We start from the raw sequence: 20,769 nt of genomic DNA, 5'->3' as shown, positions 1-20,769 counted from the left end.
AACATAGTCCGCAATATGGCGTCTATAACGGAGGTGGTGCCTGTAATTGAAAAAAGTGCCGTTATGAACTCTGCATTGCCAAACGATTCCGGTGTAATCCCCCATTCGAATCCCCGGGAGGGGACAGCCAAGAGGTAGGTGACCATGAGAAAGAGACTGAATAACCAACGAAAGGATAACGTTCTGCGAATCGGAGGGTGGAATGTCAGAAATCTGAACGTGGTAGGGAAGCTAGATAATCTTGAAAGGGAAATGCTAAGGCTCAATCTAGATATTCTGAGGATCATTGAAGTGAAATGGAAACAAGACAATAATTTCTGGTCAGATGAGTATAGAGTAATAGCAGAAGCAGCAGAAAATATTGTAACGGGAGTAGCAATTGTCGTGAACAGGAAGGTAGGGCAAAGAGCGTGCTGCTGCGAACGGTTCAGTGAGAGGGTTGTTCTCATCAAAGTCGACAGCAAACCAACAGCGACGATACTTCAACTATTCATGCTGACGTCGCAAGCGTGAGATCAAGAGCTAAAGAAAATATATGGGGGTGTTGAACGGGTAATTCAATACGTAACGGGAGATGAAAATGTAATAGTTATTTGGTACTGGGATGCGGTTATAGGGCAAGAAGCAGAATAAGGGCTTGGACTACGAACAAGAGAGGAGAAAGAGTAATTGAATTCTGCAACAAATTTCAGCTAGTAATTGCGAATACTCTGTTAAAGTATCGCAAGAGAAGGAGATATTCTCGGAAAAGGCCGGGAGATACAGGAAGATTTTAGTTAGAGTACATAATGGTCAGGCAGGGATTCCGAAAATACATAGTACGGCATACGCAGCAGCAGGTATGGACTTAGATAACAATTTAGTAGTGATGAAGACTAGGCCGAAGTTTAAGAGACTGGTCAGGAAGAGTCAATGAGCAAAGAAGTGGAATACGGAACTACCAAGAAATGAAGAGATACGCTTCAAGTTCCTTAGGATATAGAACTATGAGAAATAGTTCAGTAGGAAGTACAGTTGAAGAAGAGTGGACATCGGGCAATCATACAAGTTGGAAAGAAAAACATAGGTTCAAAGGAGGTAATTGCGAAGAAAGCATGGGTAACAGGTGATATAGTTGAGCTGATCGACGAAAGAAGGACGTATAAAAATGTTCAGGGTAAATCAGGAACACAGAAACACCAGTCACTTCAGTATGAAATAAAGAGAAAGTGCAGGAAAGCTAAGGTGAGCTGCCTATTTGTCAGATATGAAGAAATCGAGAAAGAAATGACTGTCGGAAGTACTGATTCTGAATGTAGAAGAGTCAAAACAATTTTCGATGAAATTAAAAGCAAGATTCGTAATACTGCAGTAAAAGTCCAATGGGAATTCCACTGTTAAATATAGGGGAGAGAGAAGGTAGGTGGGAAGGCTACACTGAAAGCCTCTATGTGGGGGAAGACTTGTCTGATGTGACAGAAGACATAAGAGGAGTTGATATGGAAGAGATAGGGGATTCAGTATTACAGTCGTAATTTAAAAGAGCTTCGGAAGACTTAAGGTCGAATAAGCCAGAAGGGATTGATAACATTCCATCAGAATTTCTAGTCATTAAGGGGAAGTGGCAACAAGACCTCTCTTCACGATGAATCCGGCGATACATTATCAGACTTTCGGAAAAATGGTAAACCACTCAATTGCGAATATTGAAAGAGCCGACATCTGCGAGATTTATCGGACACCTGCTTAACCATAAAATGGCTCTGAGCACTATGGGACTTAACCACTGAGGTCATCAGTCCCCTAGAACTTAGAACTACTTAAACCTAAGTAACCTAAGGACTTCACACACATCCATGCCCGAGGCAGGATTCGAACCTGCGACCGAGCTATCAGCTTAACAGCTCATGCATCCAAGTTGCCGACGAGAATAGTATACAGAAGAATGGAAAAGAAAATCGGATTTATAGCGAAGAAAAAATTACGGTAATAAAAGATAGCTTCAAGGGTGAAATTAAATTTCAAAGTGAAACGATTCGTTAATGACATTACTGTCCTCAACGGGTTGAAAAAGAATTAGGGAATCTGAGGAGTGGAATGAACAGTGAAATGAGTGCAGAATATGGACAGAGTGAATCAAAGAAAGGCGAAAGTAATGCGAACTAACAGAAATGAGAAAAGCGAGAAAATTAACATCAGAATTGGTAATCACGAAGTAGATGAAGTGAAGGAAGTCAGCTACCTAGGCAGCAAAATAACGCATGACCGACGGAGCAAGGAGGATGTAAAAACCAGATTTGCAGTGGCAAAAAGGCATTCCTTGCCAAGAGAAGTCTACTACATTCAAACGTAGCCCTTAATTTGAAGAAGAAATTTCTGAGAATGTACTTTTGGGGTTGTTTGGCAGTGGCACACAGACTGTGAGAAAACCGGAAAAGAGGAAAACTGAAGGATTTGAGATGTGGTGCTACAGAAGAAAGTTGAAAATTGGGTGGATTGATGAGAAAAGGAATGCGACGGTTCTCCGGAGAATAGGCGAGGGAAGGTATATATATATATATATATATGAGGAACACAGACAAGAAAAATGGGTAGGAGGTTAGAACATTTGATACGACATCATCGAATAAATAAAGGAAGCCGTAGAGGGTAAAAACTGTGGGGAAACACAGAGACTGGGACACACTTCGGATGTTGTTTGCAACTGCTACTCCGATGAAGAGGTTAGGACAGAAGGGGAATTCTTGGCGGGCCGCATCAACTAGTCAGAAGACTGATGACTAAAAATGGTGGTGCGTTGCAAGTTGAGAGTTGTAACGAGCTCCTTTTGGCGGAAAACCAGAGCATCGCAGACATTGATAGCCTCTTGCAGAATGTATGCGGAGACGTGGCAGTGAACAAAAAGACGGCGTGTCGTTGGGCGAGGCGTCGTCACAGCAACGTGATCGCGCAAACCTGTCCGATGTTCCGCGTGCCGGCCGGCTGCACACAGCTGTGGCTTCTGTAATGTACAGATGTGAGGACATTGTTATTCGAGGTGATCGACGGATCACAAACACCTCGCTGCTTAGTTATATTTCTCTGTTGGTAGTGCTGACTCACTAGCCCACCAATTGATGTAGTCGAAGGTGTATGACCGCGTAACAGAAGAAAGTGAAGAGCATCTGTGTGGCCCGGTGTAGGATGCATTCCTCGAGAAGCAGTACGGGAATGAAGGGGAGGTCACTGACGCAGCACGACGGTGAGTGAGACATCGACTAGCAGAGTGGCTCCATGTGGGCACATAGGTCCCCCGAGCAGCCTAGCGGAAGGCCGGCGCACTGAACGGACACTACGTTCAGAACAGGATCTTGTAGGCAAACGAGTGGGGAGTAATATGAGAATCCTGAATGAAACCAACCTGCAGAAAAGGCTTGCATTTTTTATTGAACGTCCCTCGTATTTACATTATTACATTTTGTACAATTGACCAATTTCGCCGGCCTTTGTGACCGAGCGGTTCTAGGCGCTTCAGTCCGGAACCGCGCTACGGCTACGGTCGCAGGTTCGAATCCTGCCTCGGGCGTCGATGTGTGTGATGTCCTTCGGTTTGTTAGGTTTAAGCAGTTCTAAGTTATAGGGGACTGATGACTTTGGATGTTAAGTCCCATAGAGCTTAGAGCCATTTGGACCATTTGGCCAATTTCGGCCTTACAGACCATTCTCAACGACGACACTTGCCAGTCGTGGGAAAATTAATAAAGTAAGTACATGTTAATTAAGCAACTATCGACGTGGAACCGTGACACTAACGGATTTACGCCTGTGACACTCTACATGAAGAGAATGGTTATAACGGATGGGTGTATAGTGCTGTCATGTCTGTGTTGTGTGACGATGAGAGGAAGCATGCGGTGGAGCCTTGTGTAGGTGGACAGCCTCTTGAGCTCGAATAGCACCACCGGGGCCGCCGGGCTTAATGTCCCCATTTGACGGACGGTTCACAGTCGTCAGCGTAATGTGCCCCATTTCATGAGACACTGTGAAAGGTTTGGAATTCAATCCAAGACCGTGGGGCTGTCCGGTGAGAGTGAAGTTTATTCCGGCACCTCTCCTCCCATTGCCCTTCAAATTCTGGCGGGGCGAATTTCTCCCGCCACCAGGAGTCGAACCGGATGCTTCCAGTTAGATTACCACGGCAAAGGCTTGCTTAACGGCTTCGGTAAAGAAGACAGATTTATTTGCTTTAAAACGTCTGCGGAATGACAGGTAACTGTGACAACATATACAGAAATCATTTATGAGAACACGATCCAATGTAGATAAGAGCTCAAACTGTATGTCGATTTTTGCCGTTACGAAATTATTTTAGATGCGATGGTGGACCGCTTGCAGGAGAACGGAGGAAGGAAGGTGGGTTTGGCCTGTTTGGTGAGAGGGAGGGGGGGGGGGGACGTTCAGAAGTTGGACCGAGGTGCTTTAGAGGGCCATACGTCAGCGTGTGTGGGGCTGCCGGCCCGGGATGCAGGTCACGTGCGGTCTTAAGCATGAAGCAGCACTGCGCTCGCCTGGCTCTCAGCTGTACACTGGCGCCAAACACTCCAGTGGTCGTACCAAACCTCGAGAGAGGAAGGCTGCTGCACTGCTGGCGTCACCCTGCGTGCCAAGTGTAAGAGGACTCAGGCGCTCCTCGTGAGGCGAATGTAGTGTTAGCGGCACTGCGCTCCTCACAAATTGCCTCCCGTGCGCCCCGAGTTCGTAAGATGAACTCTTGCTTGAAAGAGTTTATTTGTTAAAAAGAAAATCAATGACGTTTGTTGTTAACCGGTAACTTCCCCATCCCCGTTTCTTTAAAAACTCGAACACCCAAGTACAGGGTGATTCAAAAAGAAAGAACAGATTTCAGTTGTTCATTACAGATAAACTACACTGACGGAAAAAAGTCGCTATAGCAAAACATAAGTAATGTAAGGTAATGAAACTGCAGGAGTACATTTGCCTACGTAACATATTTAATTACTTGTTAACATTGCAAGACGACAGGTTAATACAAGCGCGAGGTATGCCTTTGCAAATGTGAAATGCTGGTACACTAATAACCGGTGTGACCGCCAGAATGTGAAATGCTAGCATGCAGACGTGCATTGATTGTGTTGTACAGGTGCCGGATGTCCGCGTATGGGACAGAATTCGATTGGAGACAGATCTGGTCATCGAACAGGCCAAGGCAAAATGTCGACACTTTGTAGAGCATGTTGGTTTACAACAGGGGTATGTGGGCGAGCGTTATCGTGTTGGCAACAACCCCTGGAATGCTGTTCCTGAGTGGTAGTACAGCAGGTCGAATCGCCTGATTGACGCACAAATTTGCAATCAGGGCGCTTGGGGTACACGACGAGAGTGCTGCTGCTGTCATATGTAGTCTCGTCCCAGACCATAAGACCAGGCGCACTTTCAGTGCGTGTAGCACGCATGTCCTCAGCTGGCCTCCTTGTAACCAACATGCGGCCGTTACTGACACTGAGGCAGAACCAGCTTCTATCAGAATACAATATACCTCCACCCAGCACTCCCATCAGCTCTCGCTTGACGCCACTGAAGTCGGAAATGGGGTGGTTTAGGATCGGTGTTAATGCACTCTACAGAGCATTTGGCGGCCAACGGCTGCCCAGATTGCTGCTGCAGATGCAGTACGATGCGCCGGAGCCGAACGCCAAATACGATGGCCTTCCCTGCTGGTGTGGCCGTCCGGAGCCCGTCCTCTTGCGACTGCACATTCTGGTGACCACCGCGTGTTCAGTGGCCACATTCCTACCAAGTCTTTCTGCCATATCGCAGAAGCAACATCCAGCTTCTCGTAGCCCTATTACACAACCTCCTTCAAACTCGGTGAGGTGGTGATAATGGCTTCTTCGTCGCCCTAAAGCCATTCTTGACTAACATCAATTCATTACGTCCAGTCTCAAACGTAACTACATTTCACGACCGTTACAGCGTGTATTTAAAGCAAACCTGACCTAAATCCTCAAAGTGTATTTAAATCAAACCTGATTTGCATTCCTATAGCCGCGCCACTAGCGTCGCTCTTATGCGACTGCCTTCAAATCTGAACAGTGATCACCTTTCAGATGTAGAAACACCCTTGCAATTTTTCTTTTATGTCGCACAACTCTTTCTTGGTGTTCCTTTTCTTTCATTCTTTTTCTTTTCTTCATCACCGCATGAATGACATAAACACGTTGATCAAGTCGCTGGATAGAGGAAGTTTCCAAGTTTTACGTTCGCACAGACACTGAACGTGAGCACCATGCGTTGCTCGAGAAACATCGTAACGATAGTCCATTTCGTTCCACACACGAATGACTAGGTTCCTCTTTATTGACTTCGATTTCTTATACTCTTCTCTTGAACAGTCGTTTCCACAGGTGAAAAAACGACTGTCTTTTATGTACCACACAGAAAAAAAAAATCACTAGGCACGCGGTTCGGTGACCTGGAAGGTCGAAAGCAGTGAACAAGATCTTGTTGCCCGCCTCTTCCAATCCAACGCTGTGGGATGGTGTTGTTAAGATAACGCCGCCCCTCCAAGTGAAAGTGTGGCGGGGGGCCGCGATGCATAAAAATGAAAATCATTGGAATCTTGCTGTGGGGAAAATATCAATTTTGCAGTATGCCCAGGTACGACAATCCTGTCACAGTTTCAATCGCAACAAAAGAAAGGCTCATAAACTTTGTGACCGCTACGGTTGCAGGTTCGAATTCTGCCTCGGGCATGGATGTGTGTGATGTCCTTAGGTTAGTTAGGTTTAAGTAGTTCTAAGTTCTAGGGGACTGGACCTCAGATGTTAAGTCCCATAGTGCTCAGAGCCATTTGAACCATTTTTTTATGGTGGCCCGTACTTTGTGGCGTCCAAATTCTTACGTTATGGGTGTTTAGTTTACCCGATACATGAAACTTTGATTCGTCCCTTCGTGTCCTCTGCCATATCCTGGAGAACTGGAATGCAAAATCCGTTCCTCCTGCTCCGCCGGAACGTAACTGCTGCAGCAACTGCTACTCCTAAGCCTTCATGCGCAGGCATCGTTTCAGAAGACGCCATAGCTTTGTTTGAGGAAGTTGACGTTGCTGTCCTCGACTTGTACTACCGGGGCTCTTCCCTTTGCATATGCAATCAGGTTTCGAGAAATTTGTGTTCCAGTCATAAATCTGCTTGTGTAGAGGCGCCTTCTTGTTGAATCGATGGCGGAATGCACATTGCACTTTAACAGTGTATCGACTTCTCCTAAATTGCAACACATAAAATGATTCGTCTTGTGGTACATTTTTCATGTAGCGACAAACAAACAACAGCACAGATGTGACGAAAACTGAAACTTCCTCTGTCCAGTGATATGCGTGATGTGTTCGTATCTCCCATAGTTTGTCTGAAATAAACAACTGAAGTCTGGTCGTTCTTTTTTCACGCATATTAATGCTTATAGAGCCATATCTCCTGAACTATGTGTCGTGCGAAAATATAATTTTGCAGATACGTTCAGTGTTATGTATCGGTACTGTCTCAAAAATTTGTTGTGAGTAGATTCAGTATTGAAGAAGTAATAAATTAAAAGATGATGCCTGGTTCTGCAATTTTACTGCTTGAACAGTGAAAACGAATTAAGCGATAAACGGTAGGTCAACGAGAAAAAGGTTCTAAACAGGTTTGAAATTATGTGCAAAGTTTTTGGAAGTGTTCTCATTCTGAAATAATCGATATATATTGTTTGGGTAGTTCGCGCACTGTATTACACTGCCTAAAAACATATACACTAACTTTAGCGTAAGATTATAGCCCTTAATGAGTAGAGTATGATAGCATTTTAAATTTTTAAGTTGTTTAGGTTTGAATTTTAGTCCCTGATGGGGCTTTCTTGCTTCCTACGAGCGTTCCTCAAGATCTCTTTATACTGACCAATCCTCCTGGGACAAAGAGTTATATAGCTGCATTCACTCCTTTCTGTGCCGATATTAGAGTCATTAAAGGGTAATGCACATCTCTTTCGTTCTAGTGTTGCGCTTGTCAATATCTGTGTTACTCTCAAACATATATGGATAGATGATAACTAATTTCATAAGTGAATACATGTCCTTTGCGACTGTGTTTAATATTCCCAGCTGCTTAAATGCAATATGTGGGTATCTGAAATGCACACATAATTACATGTCCCGGCTTTCTGGAAACTGACACGGTGACCTTACGGCTTGTGGTCCTCTTCAGTTTTGTTCATAGTTAAGGACTTGAAGTGAGGTGAGCGCAGTTTGACGCATTTCTCAAAACCATTCGGAAAAGTCGACTGTGAAGTTGTCGGAGTGCTGTAAAGTATAGAAAATTTCACGTCAGGTAAGTGAGTCTCACATAGCTGATGAGCTAATCTCGAAATCAAGAGGTCGCTGGTTCGATTCTCTGTAGGAGATTTTTCCAATTTTTTGTATTCGTTATTTATTATCAAACTGAACTGCTAACTAACAAATGTTGACGTGAATCTTAATTTTTTAATCAGAATAACATTTTCACATTTATTTACCGATAGCGTGAAAATGTGAGTGCCCATAATAAATTACATATTTTTAGTAACATCATAGTTGTGTTTCTAATATTATGCTTGTGTTTTCGTAGTCTCTAGAAATAAAAAGTGTTTTACATTGTACATAATGTTTCTAATATTTTATTCATTATGTACTCGCTTTAATCATGCCATTGGTACAAGGTGCAGTGAATATGATGATAGTTGGTATATGAGAGTCATTCCGTAAGTCACGGCAACCACGGTAGCCTATATCTTTCAATAAGGCGACAACATGAGAATTCCACGATGTGTACCATGAACCGGTACCGCAGTGTGTCTGAATGTTAACATAAAACAGGGGGCGAGTATAGGAGGTCACGGTTAAGTTTGAAATGGAACATCGCATTGGAAATTTGTTATTGTTCACGAATACAATGGGAAGAAAAGAAAATTCAATCAAAATCAATTACTGTGCCTCGAAATAATCTCTCAGAGCAATACACAGCGTTGCCAACGACAGTGAATGCCATTGGAATTGCGCTGATGTATACCACCTGTCACCGAAATGCCGTGAAGATATACGCCATGTTTACAAAGAGTCTTCCAAGCAGTGGTTTCGTCAGTTGTGCAATGGGGTCGAAGTCGCATGGACTGGTGTCTGGTTAGTAGGGTGGGTGGGTGAGGATCCATCTAGTAGTATAGACAAACTGAATGCTTCAGGGGCTGGTACCGAGCCATCCTCAATCTGTCGGCCGATTTTTGTAATATTTGACTCGGGCTATCCAATATATTTACTGCGATTACGGTGATGCTATATCTTCGCACGATATACTGTAGTTGCCATGACTTACGGAATGAACCTCGCAAATACTGTTCGAACTATATTATCATTATAATGTGTACACACGGTAAGGGTAAAACTGAATGTGTGTGTCCTAAAGATGAGGAGAACAGCCCCCGTATTGGGACATTTCACTGCGCACGCTTACTGACTGTCGGGTGCTTTCGACGCGTGTTGCAGTGGAGCAAGGTGCAGTCGGCCAAGTTCTCGATCCTGGAGCACCAGATGGACCCCTCGTCCAACTTCAGCAGCTACAGGTCGACGCTGAAGGCGGCGATGTGGCGGTCGGCCGGCGCCACAGACGAGCGCCAGCGCATTGTCATCCCCTTCTTCTCGCTGCTCGTCAAGGACCTCTACTTCCTCAACGAAGGCTGCGCCAACAAGTGAGTTAAACCACCGTCCACCTTCATCCATACACTGATTTTTGTCATCTCAAGTGTAATTGCGTAGAGTCTGGTATCACCAGCTGCTACATAAGGACGCTTACGTGTGGGAGCAGAACTAAAGAACATAACATACATTCCCCTTAAGACGATGGACCGTAGAGTATAAATACCTAAGGAGTGAGCATTCGGATGCTCCAGCATCTCCTGCAGCTCAGGTCACGTGGTTATGGAACGGTCGATTTAAGCCCGTATAACGCTTAGAGTATTTTGCGTATTTTAGTTAGCTGGTAAAGATACCCCACCTTCAGAAATACCATAAAGCTTTTCATACATGTTTTATAGACATATAAACAATCTGACACGTAGAATTGAAGATAACTTGAAGATTGGAAGAGCAAGGGTATTGTGCTTTTTCACCACAGTATCAAAGCTCAGAACTTATTTTATTTAATTTTCTTTCTGTTGCACTTACTCATATCGTCGAATCGATATTCTATTTGATTACGTTAGAATGGAACTGTATAGGGCGTCGAATGCGACGAAAAAAAATATTTTCAACCATGAAACTGTTATAGTAAATGATAAACACCACCTGATCAACAAAACATTCTTCTGCGAAGTCTTCAAGACACAATTTGAATATCTTTGTACGAAAGAAATTCTTTCTTTTTATTTTGTGGAACCGTATTTTGACTCTGTTCATCTTTCGGGAAAAAAATTCAGTAATTATTCTATAGTGATTGAGACCATTTCTGATCTATGTAGTTGATCTGTAGGTGGCAGGTGGTTTGTGCGTTATCCGTTTGTATAATATAGTACTAATTTTTGGTACAGGATTTTCTGGTGACGACAAGCATCTTAAAGTGCTAAAACACGAAAACACGAATGCTATTATGAGCTGCCAATCTACTGAGGTAATCGCATTTGTCTTTGGAAAGTCCTTACAGTGATTTGCAACATATTCATTTTAAGCCCAAAATTTAGTTGCCAACTGGCATTTAGAAGTGTCCCTTTTATGATTTTTATTTTGGTTTTGCTGCTGTTGGTAAAGGCCATGAGATATCGCTGATCCCTGTACGGTCGTCGTTTGTGTGGACTTTCTGCCGTTCTGTTCCTGAAGAACGTTGTCTGGGGTGCACTGTACTGGCGGTTACCGACAGGTCATTCTACTTTCTAGTAACACCAACTTTTGTTAGCAATGTGCCTATCTTCAAACACAGAATCCGTAACATAAAATATTAGGGGCTATTGTCAGTTCGCTCTTGCCATTCACGCTTCATAAATTATAAGCGGTTTTAGCGCAAACTTAGAATTTGTGCGCCTAGGAGTTAAGAGCAGGTAACAGTCGGCTGACAGAACCCGAGGACACGCCATCCTGGCAGGGTCGCCACTGGCAAACTGCAGCCCCAGGTGCGAGCCTGGGTGTCGCGCACAATGGTGAGTCGGGCGCCGTAACTCAGCGTGCCACGAAACCCTCGTCTCCAGCCCGTGCCTCCATCCCTTTCTTTAATTCGGCCGCAGGCCTCTCTTCCCCCCCCCCCCCCCCCTCCCCTCCTTCACGCCTCTAGCCTTTCTAATCCCGTCGCCAGAATTACTTACACGAGGCGGAAACCGCGACAAAAGGCGCCAGCGGAGAAAATACACAGCGGCCGCTCATATTGCGGCCACAGCAGCAGCAGCAGCCGCTTTAAATATTTAAAGCAGGCGGCCAGCGAGGCTCCGCGTAGCCGCCAACCCAGGCGTGTAATATCGCTCCGTGCCTCACTCCGAGTCCGCAAAGTTCTCAGAATTTTCATCAAGGATTTATTTCCTTGTGGCAACAATTTATACTTACTAGTTTCTGCACTTCTGCTGACGCTAAAGAGAAAGATGTCTAATATACAACGTCTAAAACAACCGATTAAAATGGGAGACAAAAGGAGAGGATCTCGTATTAAAAGATTATAAGATAGGAATGTAGCCATGTGAGCAAAAGTATTCGGAAATCCCAAAAAAACGTATGTTTTCGATATGAGGTGCGTTGTGCTGCCACCTACTGCCAGGAACTCCGTATCAGCGAACTCAGAGGCCTTTAGACATCGTGAAAGAGCAGAATGGGGCGCTCCGCGGAAATTATCGAACGTGATCAGGTGATGGGATGTCACTTGCGTGATACGTCTGTTCGCGAGATATCCACACTCCTAAACGTCGCTCGGTCCACTGTTTCCGATGCGATGGTGAAGTGGAAACGTGAAGGGACACGTACAGCACAAAAGGGTACATGTCGCCCTCGTCTGTTAACTGACAGGGAACGCCTACAGTTGAAGAGGGTCGTAATGTGTAATAGGCAGACATCTATCCAGACCATCACACAGGAATTCCAAACTGCATTGGGATCCACTGGAAGTACTATGACAGTTAGGCGTGAGGTGAGAAAACTTGGATTTCATGTTCGAGCGGCTGCTCATAAGCTACACATCACGCCGGTAAATACCAAACGACGCCTCGCTTGGTGCAAGGAGCGTTAATATGGACGATTGAACAGTGGAAAAATGTTGTGTGGAGTGACGAATCACGATACACAATGTGGCAATCCGATGGCAGGACGTAGGTATGGCAAATGCCTGGTGAACGTCATCTGCCAGCGTGTGTAGTGCCAACAGTAAAATTCGGAGGCGGTGATGTTATGGTGCGGTCGTGTTTTTCACAGTGGGGGCTTGCACCCGTTGTTGCTTTGCGTGGCACTATCACATCACAGGCCTACATTGATGTTTTTAGCACCTTCTTGCTTCCCACTGCTGAGGAGCAAATTGGGGATGTCGACTGCATCTTTCAACACGATCGAGCACCTGTTCATAGTGCACGGCCTGTGGTGGAATGGTTACACGACAATAACGTCCCAATAATGGACTGACCTGAATCCTATAGAACACCTTTGGGATGTTTTGAAACGCCGACTTTGTGCCAGGCCTCAACGACCAACATCGATACCTCTCCTCAGTGCAACACTCCGTGAAGAATGGGCTACAATTCCCCAGGGAACCTTCCAGGATTTTATTGAATGTATGCCTGCGAGAGTGGAAGCTGTCATCAAGGTTAAGTGTGGGCCAGCACCATGCTGAATTCCAGCCTTACCAATGGAGGGCACCACGAGCGTAACTTCTGTGCATGGCCATTAAGACAGGATGCTACAAGACATATAATGTATCTTGTTGAGTGACGAAGCCACATTAACCTATCGCGGTCAGGTAAACCACCGAAAGTAGCATTATTATTGGTCTGTTGACAATCCCCATTGGCTTCGTCAGTAGGAACGACAGCGTCCAGGGAGTGTAAACCTGTGGTGTGGCACAGCGAACCATCAGGTCATAGGCCCGTGTTTCACAGACGGGATACTGAACACGCGCAAGTACCGCAGGCTCCTGACAAATCACATCCTGCAAGGATGCTAGATGACGCTCCTCTACAGACTACGAGCAACCTGATGGCTGTCCAGCCCATAGTGAACTACGTACTACAGCATGTCTTCACGAAATATTTCTAAATCTTTAGATTGGACGCACAAGACCAGCAGCTTTGCCAGCCCGATTCTCGGATTTGACGCCTGACTCTTTTCTGTGAGGAAAGCTAAAAGATGCTGTCTGCAAGGACATACCAACTACACCCGATGGTATGCGACGACGTATTGCTACAGTCTGCTCGGGCATCTCCGCTGAAATGCTACCACCTGTGCAGCACTCGTTCCATACCAGACTGGAAGCGTGTACTGCCTCTGCCAGGAATGATTTTAAACAAAAACTGTGATGGCCGAATGTCTCGTTACTGGTCAGGAACCACGTAATCAGTGTATACAGTTGTGTTGTTCTGTAGTGTGCTACCACAGGTACTGCACACTTCTCAGTGTGAGGACTCTTGTAAACCATTCAAACTATAATCCTGCAACAAACACTCCTCACGTTCTAATGCACCCCACATTTAGTTTCTTAATGTCGGTAGGTATTGTTCCACATAAAGAGTACATGTTTGCACAAAACATGCATTTTGTTCATTACTACAATCTGTTGACTGGCTAACATTACGAGCTCCTGACTACCAATGCATTCTGTGAAAACCGAACATCAAAGCACTTTCATTTTCCGCAATATTTGCGATACAAATTTAAGGTGATTCATCCTGTTTTTATCGAAGAAGCAATAAAGAAACAAAACAAAGTTGGATTAAAATTCAGGTTGAAAGGATAAGATTATATGGTGACATCGCTTTCTTCAGCGAAACTGAGCCTGTATTACAGGACCTGTTGAATGGATTGAGAATAATCCGAAAGAGGTAAGAATGGGGAGAAATGAGATTAGTGATTAACATTGTAATGGGGACAGCAAAGAAGACGATTTGTACGAATTCTGGTACTTTGGAAGCAAAATAACCCATGACAGACGAAGCAATGGAGATGCAAAAACAGGTTGACACAGTCAATGAGGACGTACCTGCCGACAGAAGTCTGCTCTTATCACACATCGGCCTTAGTCCGAGGAAGAAATTTCGGAGAATGTACGTTTGTATAACAGCAGTGTTTGGAAGTAAGACAGGTACAGTGAAAGAACCGGAACAGAGGAGGATCGAGGCGTTGGAGATGTGAAGCTAAAAAGAATGTTGAAAATTAGTTGGAGTGATAAAACAAGGAATGAGGAAGTTCTCCGCAGAATCGGCAACAATAGAAATATGTGAAAATATTGACTAAGAAGAGCCAGGAAGATACGACCTGTGTTAAGACTTCGTGTAACAATTTCCGTGGTACTCCGTGGGAAGGTATCTATCCACATCTACATCCATACTCCGCAAGCCACCTGACGGTGTTAGGCGGAGGGTACCCTGAGTACCTCTGTCGGTTCTCCCTTCTATTTCAGTCTAGTATTGTTCGTGGAAAGAAGGATTGACGCTATGCTTCTGTGGGGGCTCTAATCTCTCTGATTTTATCCTCATGGTCTCTTCGCGAGATATACGTAGGAGGGAGCAATATACTGCTTGACTCTTCGGTGAAGTTATGTTCTCGAAACTTTAACAAAAGCCCGTACCGAGCTACTGAGCGTCTTCCACTGGAGTTTATCTATCATCTCCGTAACGCTTTCGCGATTACTAAATGATCCTGTAACGAAGCGCGCTGCTCTCCGTTGGATCTTCTCTATCTCTTCTATCAACCCTATCTGGTACGGACCCCACACTGCTGAGCAGTATTCAATCAGTGGGCGAAAAAGCGTACTGTAACGTACTTCCTTTGTTTTCGGATTGAATTTGCTTAGGATTCTTCCAATGAATCTCAGTCTGGCATCTGCTTTACCGACGATGAACTTTATATGATCATTCCATTTTAAATCACTCCTAATGCGTACTCCCAGATAATTTATGGAATTAACTGCTTCCAGTTGCTGACCTGCTATTTTGTAGCTAAATGATAAGGGATCTATCTTTCTACGTATTCGCAGCACATTACACTTGTCTACATTGAGATTCAATCGCCATTCCCTGCACCATGCGTCAATTCGCTGCAGATCCTCCTGCATTTCAGTACAATTTTCCATTGTAGGTAGAAGACAAAAACTGTATTAAGATAAAGATTTCAATACATTCAACTATCAACTGAGGCTGTTGGATGTATGTGGTATAGTCGGGGACACTGGCACAGACCGCATGGAAATCAGAAGACCGTGACTTTAAGAGAAGCAGAAAATTTTGCTGCAGGCTGTGACGTTATTGAGCAGCTACGTTACGCTACCAGAGACATGTATATGGCACAGGTGGAGAAATACCTATTAGCACAGCAATTGGAAAGATTTGTTTTTATTTTTGTATAAAGTAAAACTCGCTCTTCCATACTGCAAATGAATGTAGATTATCACCCAGACGCGTTTCGCGTTTATTATCATTATTTGGTGCACCGGAACGGTAAATTACGTTGGTTTACAAACGTTAAATTTAAAACAGCTCGCATATAAATTTTAACCTAAAATGCGAGGTTGCGTTCTTTATAAAATTGGATCACATTTCTCGAAATCTGTACTGCTTTCACGCATGCGGAACTTTGTACTAGTATTTGTATACTGAATTGTGTAGTTGAGTTGAAAGTTCTCAATTAAACGTCAGGAAATTATTCCATTGTTGGAAGTCATTTCGTTACTTCAGAGAAGTACTGTCAGCATTTCACCCTCTCACTTGCAGTGCAAGGCAACATGAGAAACTTGTTGACAACGTCGAATTACTCAGGAACATCATCTAGGAGATGAGAGAGCTTGGCAACAACTGCCCCTTCGGACTGAAGGGTTTCTGTATGGTCATAGTGTTATGAGCGTCGTCACTTGTCAACCAAAAGGCAATTAAATAACATTGTTGGATGGAAACCAGATCCACAAATTAACGGAGTGGAATTTTTGATTTGGAATCATTACTTATAATTATTTAATTGAAGCTGATTTACATGAAGAAAATTTATATGACAAAATACTGATTTTCCCTAAAAATATAAAATTGTGGAAATAATTTTATGATAGTCGAGATTTGCTTGTATTTTGCATGAGAAGATTGTTTCCGTTGTTAGAAGTGCACTATCATGGACGTTCAAGAGTTTTTTTTAAAAGAATTTTGGCTGGTGCACTGTTTCATATTGAAACGTAACCTTTTACTTGTATGTTGCCTGTAGCGAGTAGCTTTGACCTGCGTCTTCTGCAGTAGCACAATCTCTACTATAAGTGATGTAATTAGAATTATGCAATACAGCCTATGGGAGTTTCTACATATCGGTTTAATAAAGCAGTCCCATAAAAGACGTAATACGTCAGTATAAACTACGTTTGGCCCTGTGTTGCTACAAACGTTAATGCCCTCATGGCTAAGTGCATATAGAATTCACCGACAGTTATCCATGCCAGGAAATGTATTCAACATGCATAGCAAAAAATATGAAAATTTCCAAAAAATGAAGTGTTATGAGAACAATATTCCATGCTTGCGAAATTCAGTTGAATTTGTTTCTGTGAATTTGGGTTATGAACCAAAGACATTTAAATATGAACGACTCAGTTAAGGCTATCGATCTATCATGCATGAAAGTCAGCACACAGTATAAATTCTATCAGAAGTTCTGAATTTACCTATTTCCTTTGCCGTCAGTGTGTTATGGAATACATGGCAGTAAAAGATTTTCTCTGCGGTCCTCATTACCCATCGCTTTATAATGTGTAGTGTGTGTTGATAGGGACAGTAATATTGCCAGTATTCAGGGGGAAACGTAGCTCCAGAAATCCGTGGTTTGCCACGGACTACTTTTACACTGTTCGGGAGACCTACGACAGGTACAGTAAATTTCCCAGTATCACACAGCACCACAGTACGTGTGGCAAAATGTAAGACGTACATAGAACGTGCTTTGCTGTGCGTATTGCAAAAATTCCAAAAGCACCCGTCGTATGAAATACGGCACCTGCAACATCTTGGTCTGTATTGGTCTTCTGTGACTTTCTGTTAAGCTCAAGTGATGCAGTGTATATGAGTTGAGGATCCTGAGCAAATAATCGTGCAGAGGCTCTGCTCTCGACATCAATTGTGCCGTATGCAAACAGCGTATTGATCGTTTCAATGGTAGTGTGCTGGTACATGCGGGTATGCTGTCAACAGCGTTACTGCACTGGCGCCCCACACAACTGACCAATTATGACGAGAACAACGGACCGTGGAAGATGCAATGCGTGAGCAGGAATGCCATTAGGCGCGGTCCGTGCATACGCCTCCCACTGGTGACTAATACGCTGCATAACTAAGCAGGACAGCAAACACAATCTGGAGAAACTTGAACCCACCGTTCTCGAACTTCTGCGCCCCGCACTGTTCAAGCTATGCATTTGCGTACTTGAGAAGTTACCAATTTGCTTCCAAGAGCAAACTGCTACGTAGTATTGGTTTTGTCGTTATACGGTGTGTGTAAAGGAGATATGAAAAGATGAAATAGGAGCAGCAATTAAAAGAAGGTGAAAATTAGAGAAAGGAATTACGATCATTGTTCCAATAAACATTAACGTTAGTTGTAAAATTAGTACTGAAAGACCGACTGACAATGTCACAGCAGTGACGAAACATGACATGGTGCAGATAAAATTAAACATTGTTCTGCATTTGTGTGTGCGTGCGCCTTCGTGATCCCTTTACTCTGTGTAATACGGAGTTGCTTAATGTGCACTATAGCTTCTTTAACAACCCAGAGACTTTCACTTAAAATAAGACGGGTCGCCAACAAAATAAATGACAGTGAGGTATTGGACTAACCGTTATAGATTACAGGAACTTCTTCGCATAGCAGACTTGTTACGATCGCCACTATGAAGGAAAAGAGAGAAAAAAATGGAACTTTAGTTCCTTGTGGACGAAAGTTACGGCAGACGAGGAAGTACACAGGTCAGCATATTTTTTATTAGTTACCTGTTGCTAATCGACATAAGACACTACAGAAATCTGGAGCAGACGATGATGTTGAAAGGTAACAATAAATCCAGAAGAAGTTAAATGCCAAAAATAAAAAAAAAGTTCACTCACGGGACACGTAGAAACAATGGACGTAAACAGTCTAATACCTCAGCCTGTCACATTCTTGAAAAATTGAAAAATTATATTACTTGACGAAACTCGAACAAACAAGCAGCTAGCTCAGCAAATTTACAGAGAAGGAAGAAGAACCACACAACAGATGTGAACGGTGCAATAGAAACACATTCACTCATGGTGACTAAAAGAGCGTGGGGGTGGAAGGAAGGTGGATAAATATTGATTTCGTGTTGTCCTGTGCAACCCATTCGCGAAAGGAGAAGAAAATTTCAGCGATACCAGCATTCACTCACTTAACAGCGTCATTTTAATAACAATAATTATGAAACAAATAGACTAAGTGTGTTCTTTTACTGGATTATAAAAGTTTGTAAATATTTGATTGTACAGCTTGATTTAAAATTACTTGACTTCTTAAATTAAATAAGGAAAAACGCCGATTCTTTGAAGAATCGAGCTCCATGTATGAAACAGCTTCAAACGTCTGATTACATTACAAATGAGTTAATGTGTTGAATATTTGACTTTGAGCATGCAAGCGGGAAAAAGTGCAGGAAAAGTTTGAACTCAAGGTTAAAGCTTGCTGGAAGTCGCCAACACACAAACTTGAAGATATCAGACACTCAGATCGGTGTCAAATGTTGTATGTCGATAGAGTATCAACCAAAACACCGATGTAATCCTTCCTGTGTGCTGTGGTCCAGCAGAACGGGCATGAGCGTAATTTAAAAGTAACGCCAGATGTACGGGGCACAGAGAACGTAACTGTGAGTAACGGCTACGTTGTACAGACTGTTGTGGGTTCAAACCCCAATGACGACATTTTTTTTCGTATTATGCGACAACATGTTTAGGACACGTAAATGGGCTGTTTGAACTTTACAGCAATTTTCTGTTAGCGGTTAGCTTTCACTTCGTTTCTTTGTCAGTAGTAAACCTATAGAAAGCGTTTGTAGTTTCACAGTTTTCAGACGATGAAAATAAACAAACAACCGCATCACACATGCTGGAGTAATGATAAAAATAGTAATAATAACATAGTAACAATAATAATAATAATAATAAACAAAATAAGATAAAAAATAAGTAATTAAGTTCAACTAACAATGCGAAAGCAGACTGCTAAAAACTCCTAAAAGTCGTTTTACATGTCAGGAAAATGTTGTCCCATATAATAATTTCATGCCTGAACTTTTAAGAAATGTGTATTTAACATTTATGCGTGGGTAGAACAGACAGAATATGGCACGAACTAAATCGGTGTTTTGGTTGATACCCTTCGACATAGAACGTTTGGTAGCGATCTGAGTTTCTGAGATCCGGAGGTTTGGATGTGAGTGTTCTCATTATGAAACACCAGATGAACATAGTCTGCGTAATTTGCACCTCGTTTCAAACAAAAGCTAGTTTTTCACGCATCTCAACGTTTATAACTTCATATGTCTTGACTAATGTATCGAACAGTGACGTAATTTTGCAGTTACACTCAGTGATATCACCTGATACTGTCTGCAGGCTGTGCTGCGAAGAGTCGGTAGTAAAGAAGTAATTAACTTCATGTCTGATAGTGAAGTTTGGCTACGTGAACACTGAAAACGTAGAAGCGATAAACATCTCCCCTTTCATAATTTTGTGGGATGTAAACAAAATTGTTAAGGCTTTCGTGTCCACTTATTGCCAAACTGCCTATTGGTTTTTGTCCCGGGTTCTTCGGCCAACGTTCATCTAATGATTTCACTGACGTTTCGCCAGCACGAGTGGCTGGCGTTGTCAAAGCTTCACCCTCCATTGCCGGTTCACCACTCGTTCTGGCGAAACGACAGTAAAATCATTAGATGAACGTCGGCCGAAGAACCCGAAACAGAAGCCAATAGGCAGTTTGTGGGATGTGTCAGTTAGAAAAAGCTTCGCAAGAGTTCGGAAGTATGTGGAAAGTTTGTTGGAAGTCGCTAAGTGCTTTGATTCTCAAATACTGGATGAATAACATCCAGGTATTTGCGCTCCATCACACTGCATCAAGGCAAACACGTAGTTTCTAACTGGAATAATTGCCTCATTGTGTTAATCTTGCGACGTAAGATTCTTCTTCTTAGTGAGTACTATGTCAGCATTTTAAATTTCTCAATTGGGTCAATAATTACGTAAAATATTGGGGATAAATTTTTTTTGCCCCCCCCCCCAAAATCGTTAGTACAGATTTTAATTACTTCTGCAATGAGGCTGACCACCCCACTGTTGTGGCAACCCTTGTTTTAAAATACACGTTCAGATGATAGAGCAAAATTTGATGTTTAAATTCTGTGCGCTGATGATGATTCTACACAACGGGCCATTTGTATTTGCTTGTTAACTGATTTAGGAAAACAGATGCATCTGACGATGATGTCATAAATCGAAACCGGCCATAAAATAAAGGAAAAAAATTAGGCAATGACATTTGTGCGGTACAGGGAGCTCGTGCCATCCTACGTT

At 43.1% G+C, this 20,769-nt stretch overlaps 1 protein-coding gene across 1 annotated transcript in view; it reads left to right on the top strand.

The window, feature by feature from the left end:
- LOC126299008 (ras-GEF domain-containing family member 1B-like) overlaps positions 1-20,769 on the top strand; it is a 2,459,283-nt gene that overhangs the window by 2,398,290 nt on the left and 40,224 nt on the right. Inside the window, exon 12 of the mRNA XM_049990678.1 lies at positions 9,527-9,729. Coding sequence (XP_049846635.1) covers positions 9,527-9,729 — 203 coding nt within the window. The remainder of the gene's footprint in view (positions 1-9,526; positions 9,730-20,769) is intronic.

This window comes from Schistocerca gregaria, chromosome 1, assembly GCF_023897955.1.
Source record: "Schistocerca gregaria isolate iqSchGreg1 chromosome 1, iqSchGreg1.2, whole genome shotgun sequence".
In the NCBI taxonomy this organism is placed as follows: Eukaryota; Metazoa; Arthropoda; class Insecta; order Orthoptera; family Acrididae; genus Schistocerca; species Schistocerca gregaria.
This window is presented reverse-complemented; position numbering and strand designations above follow the sequence as displayed.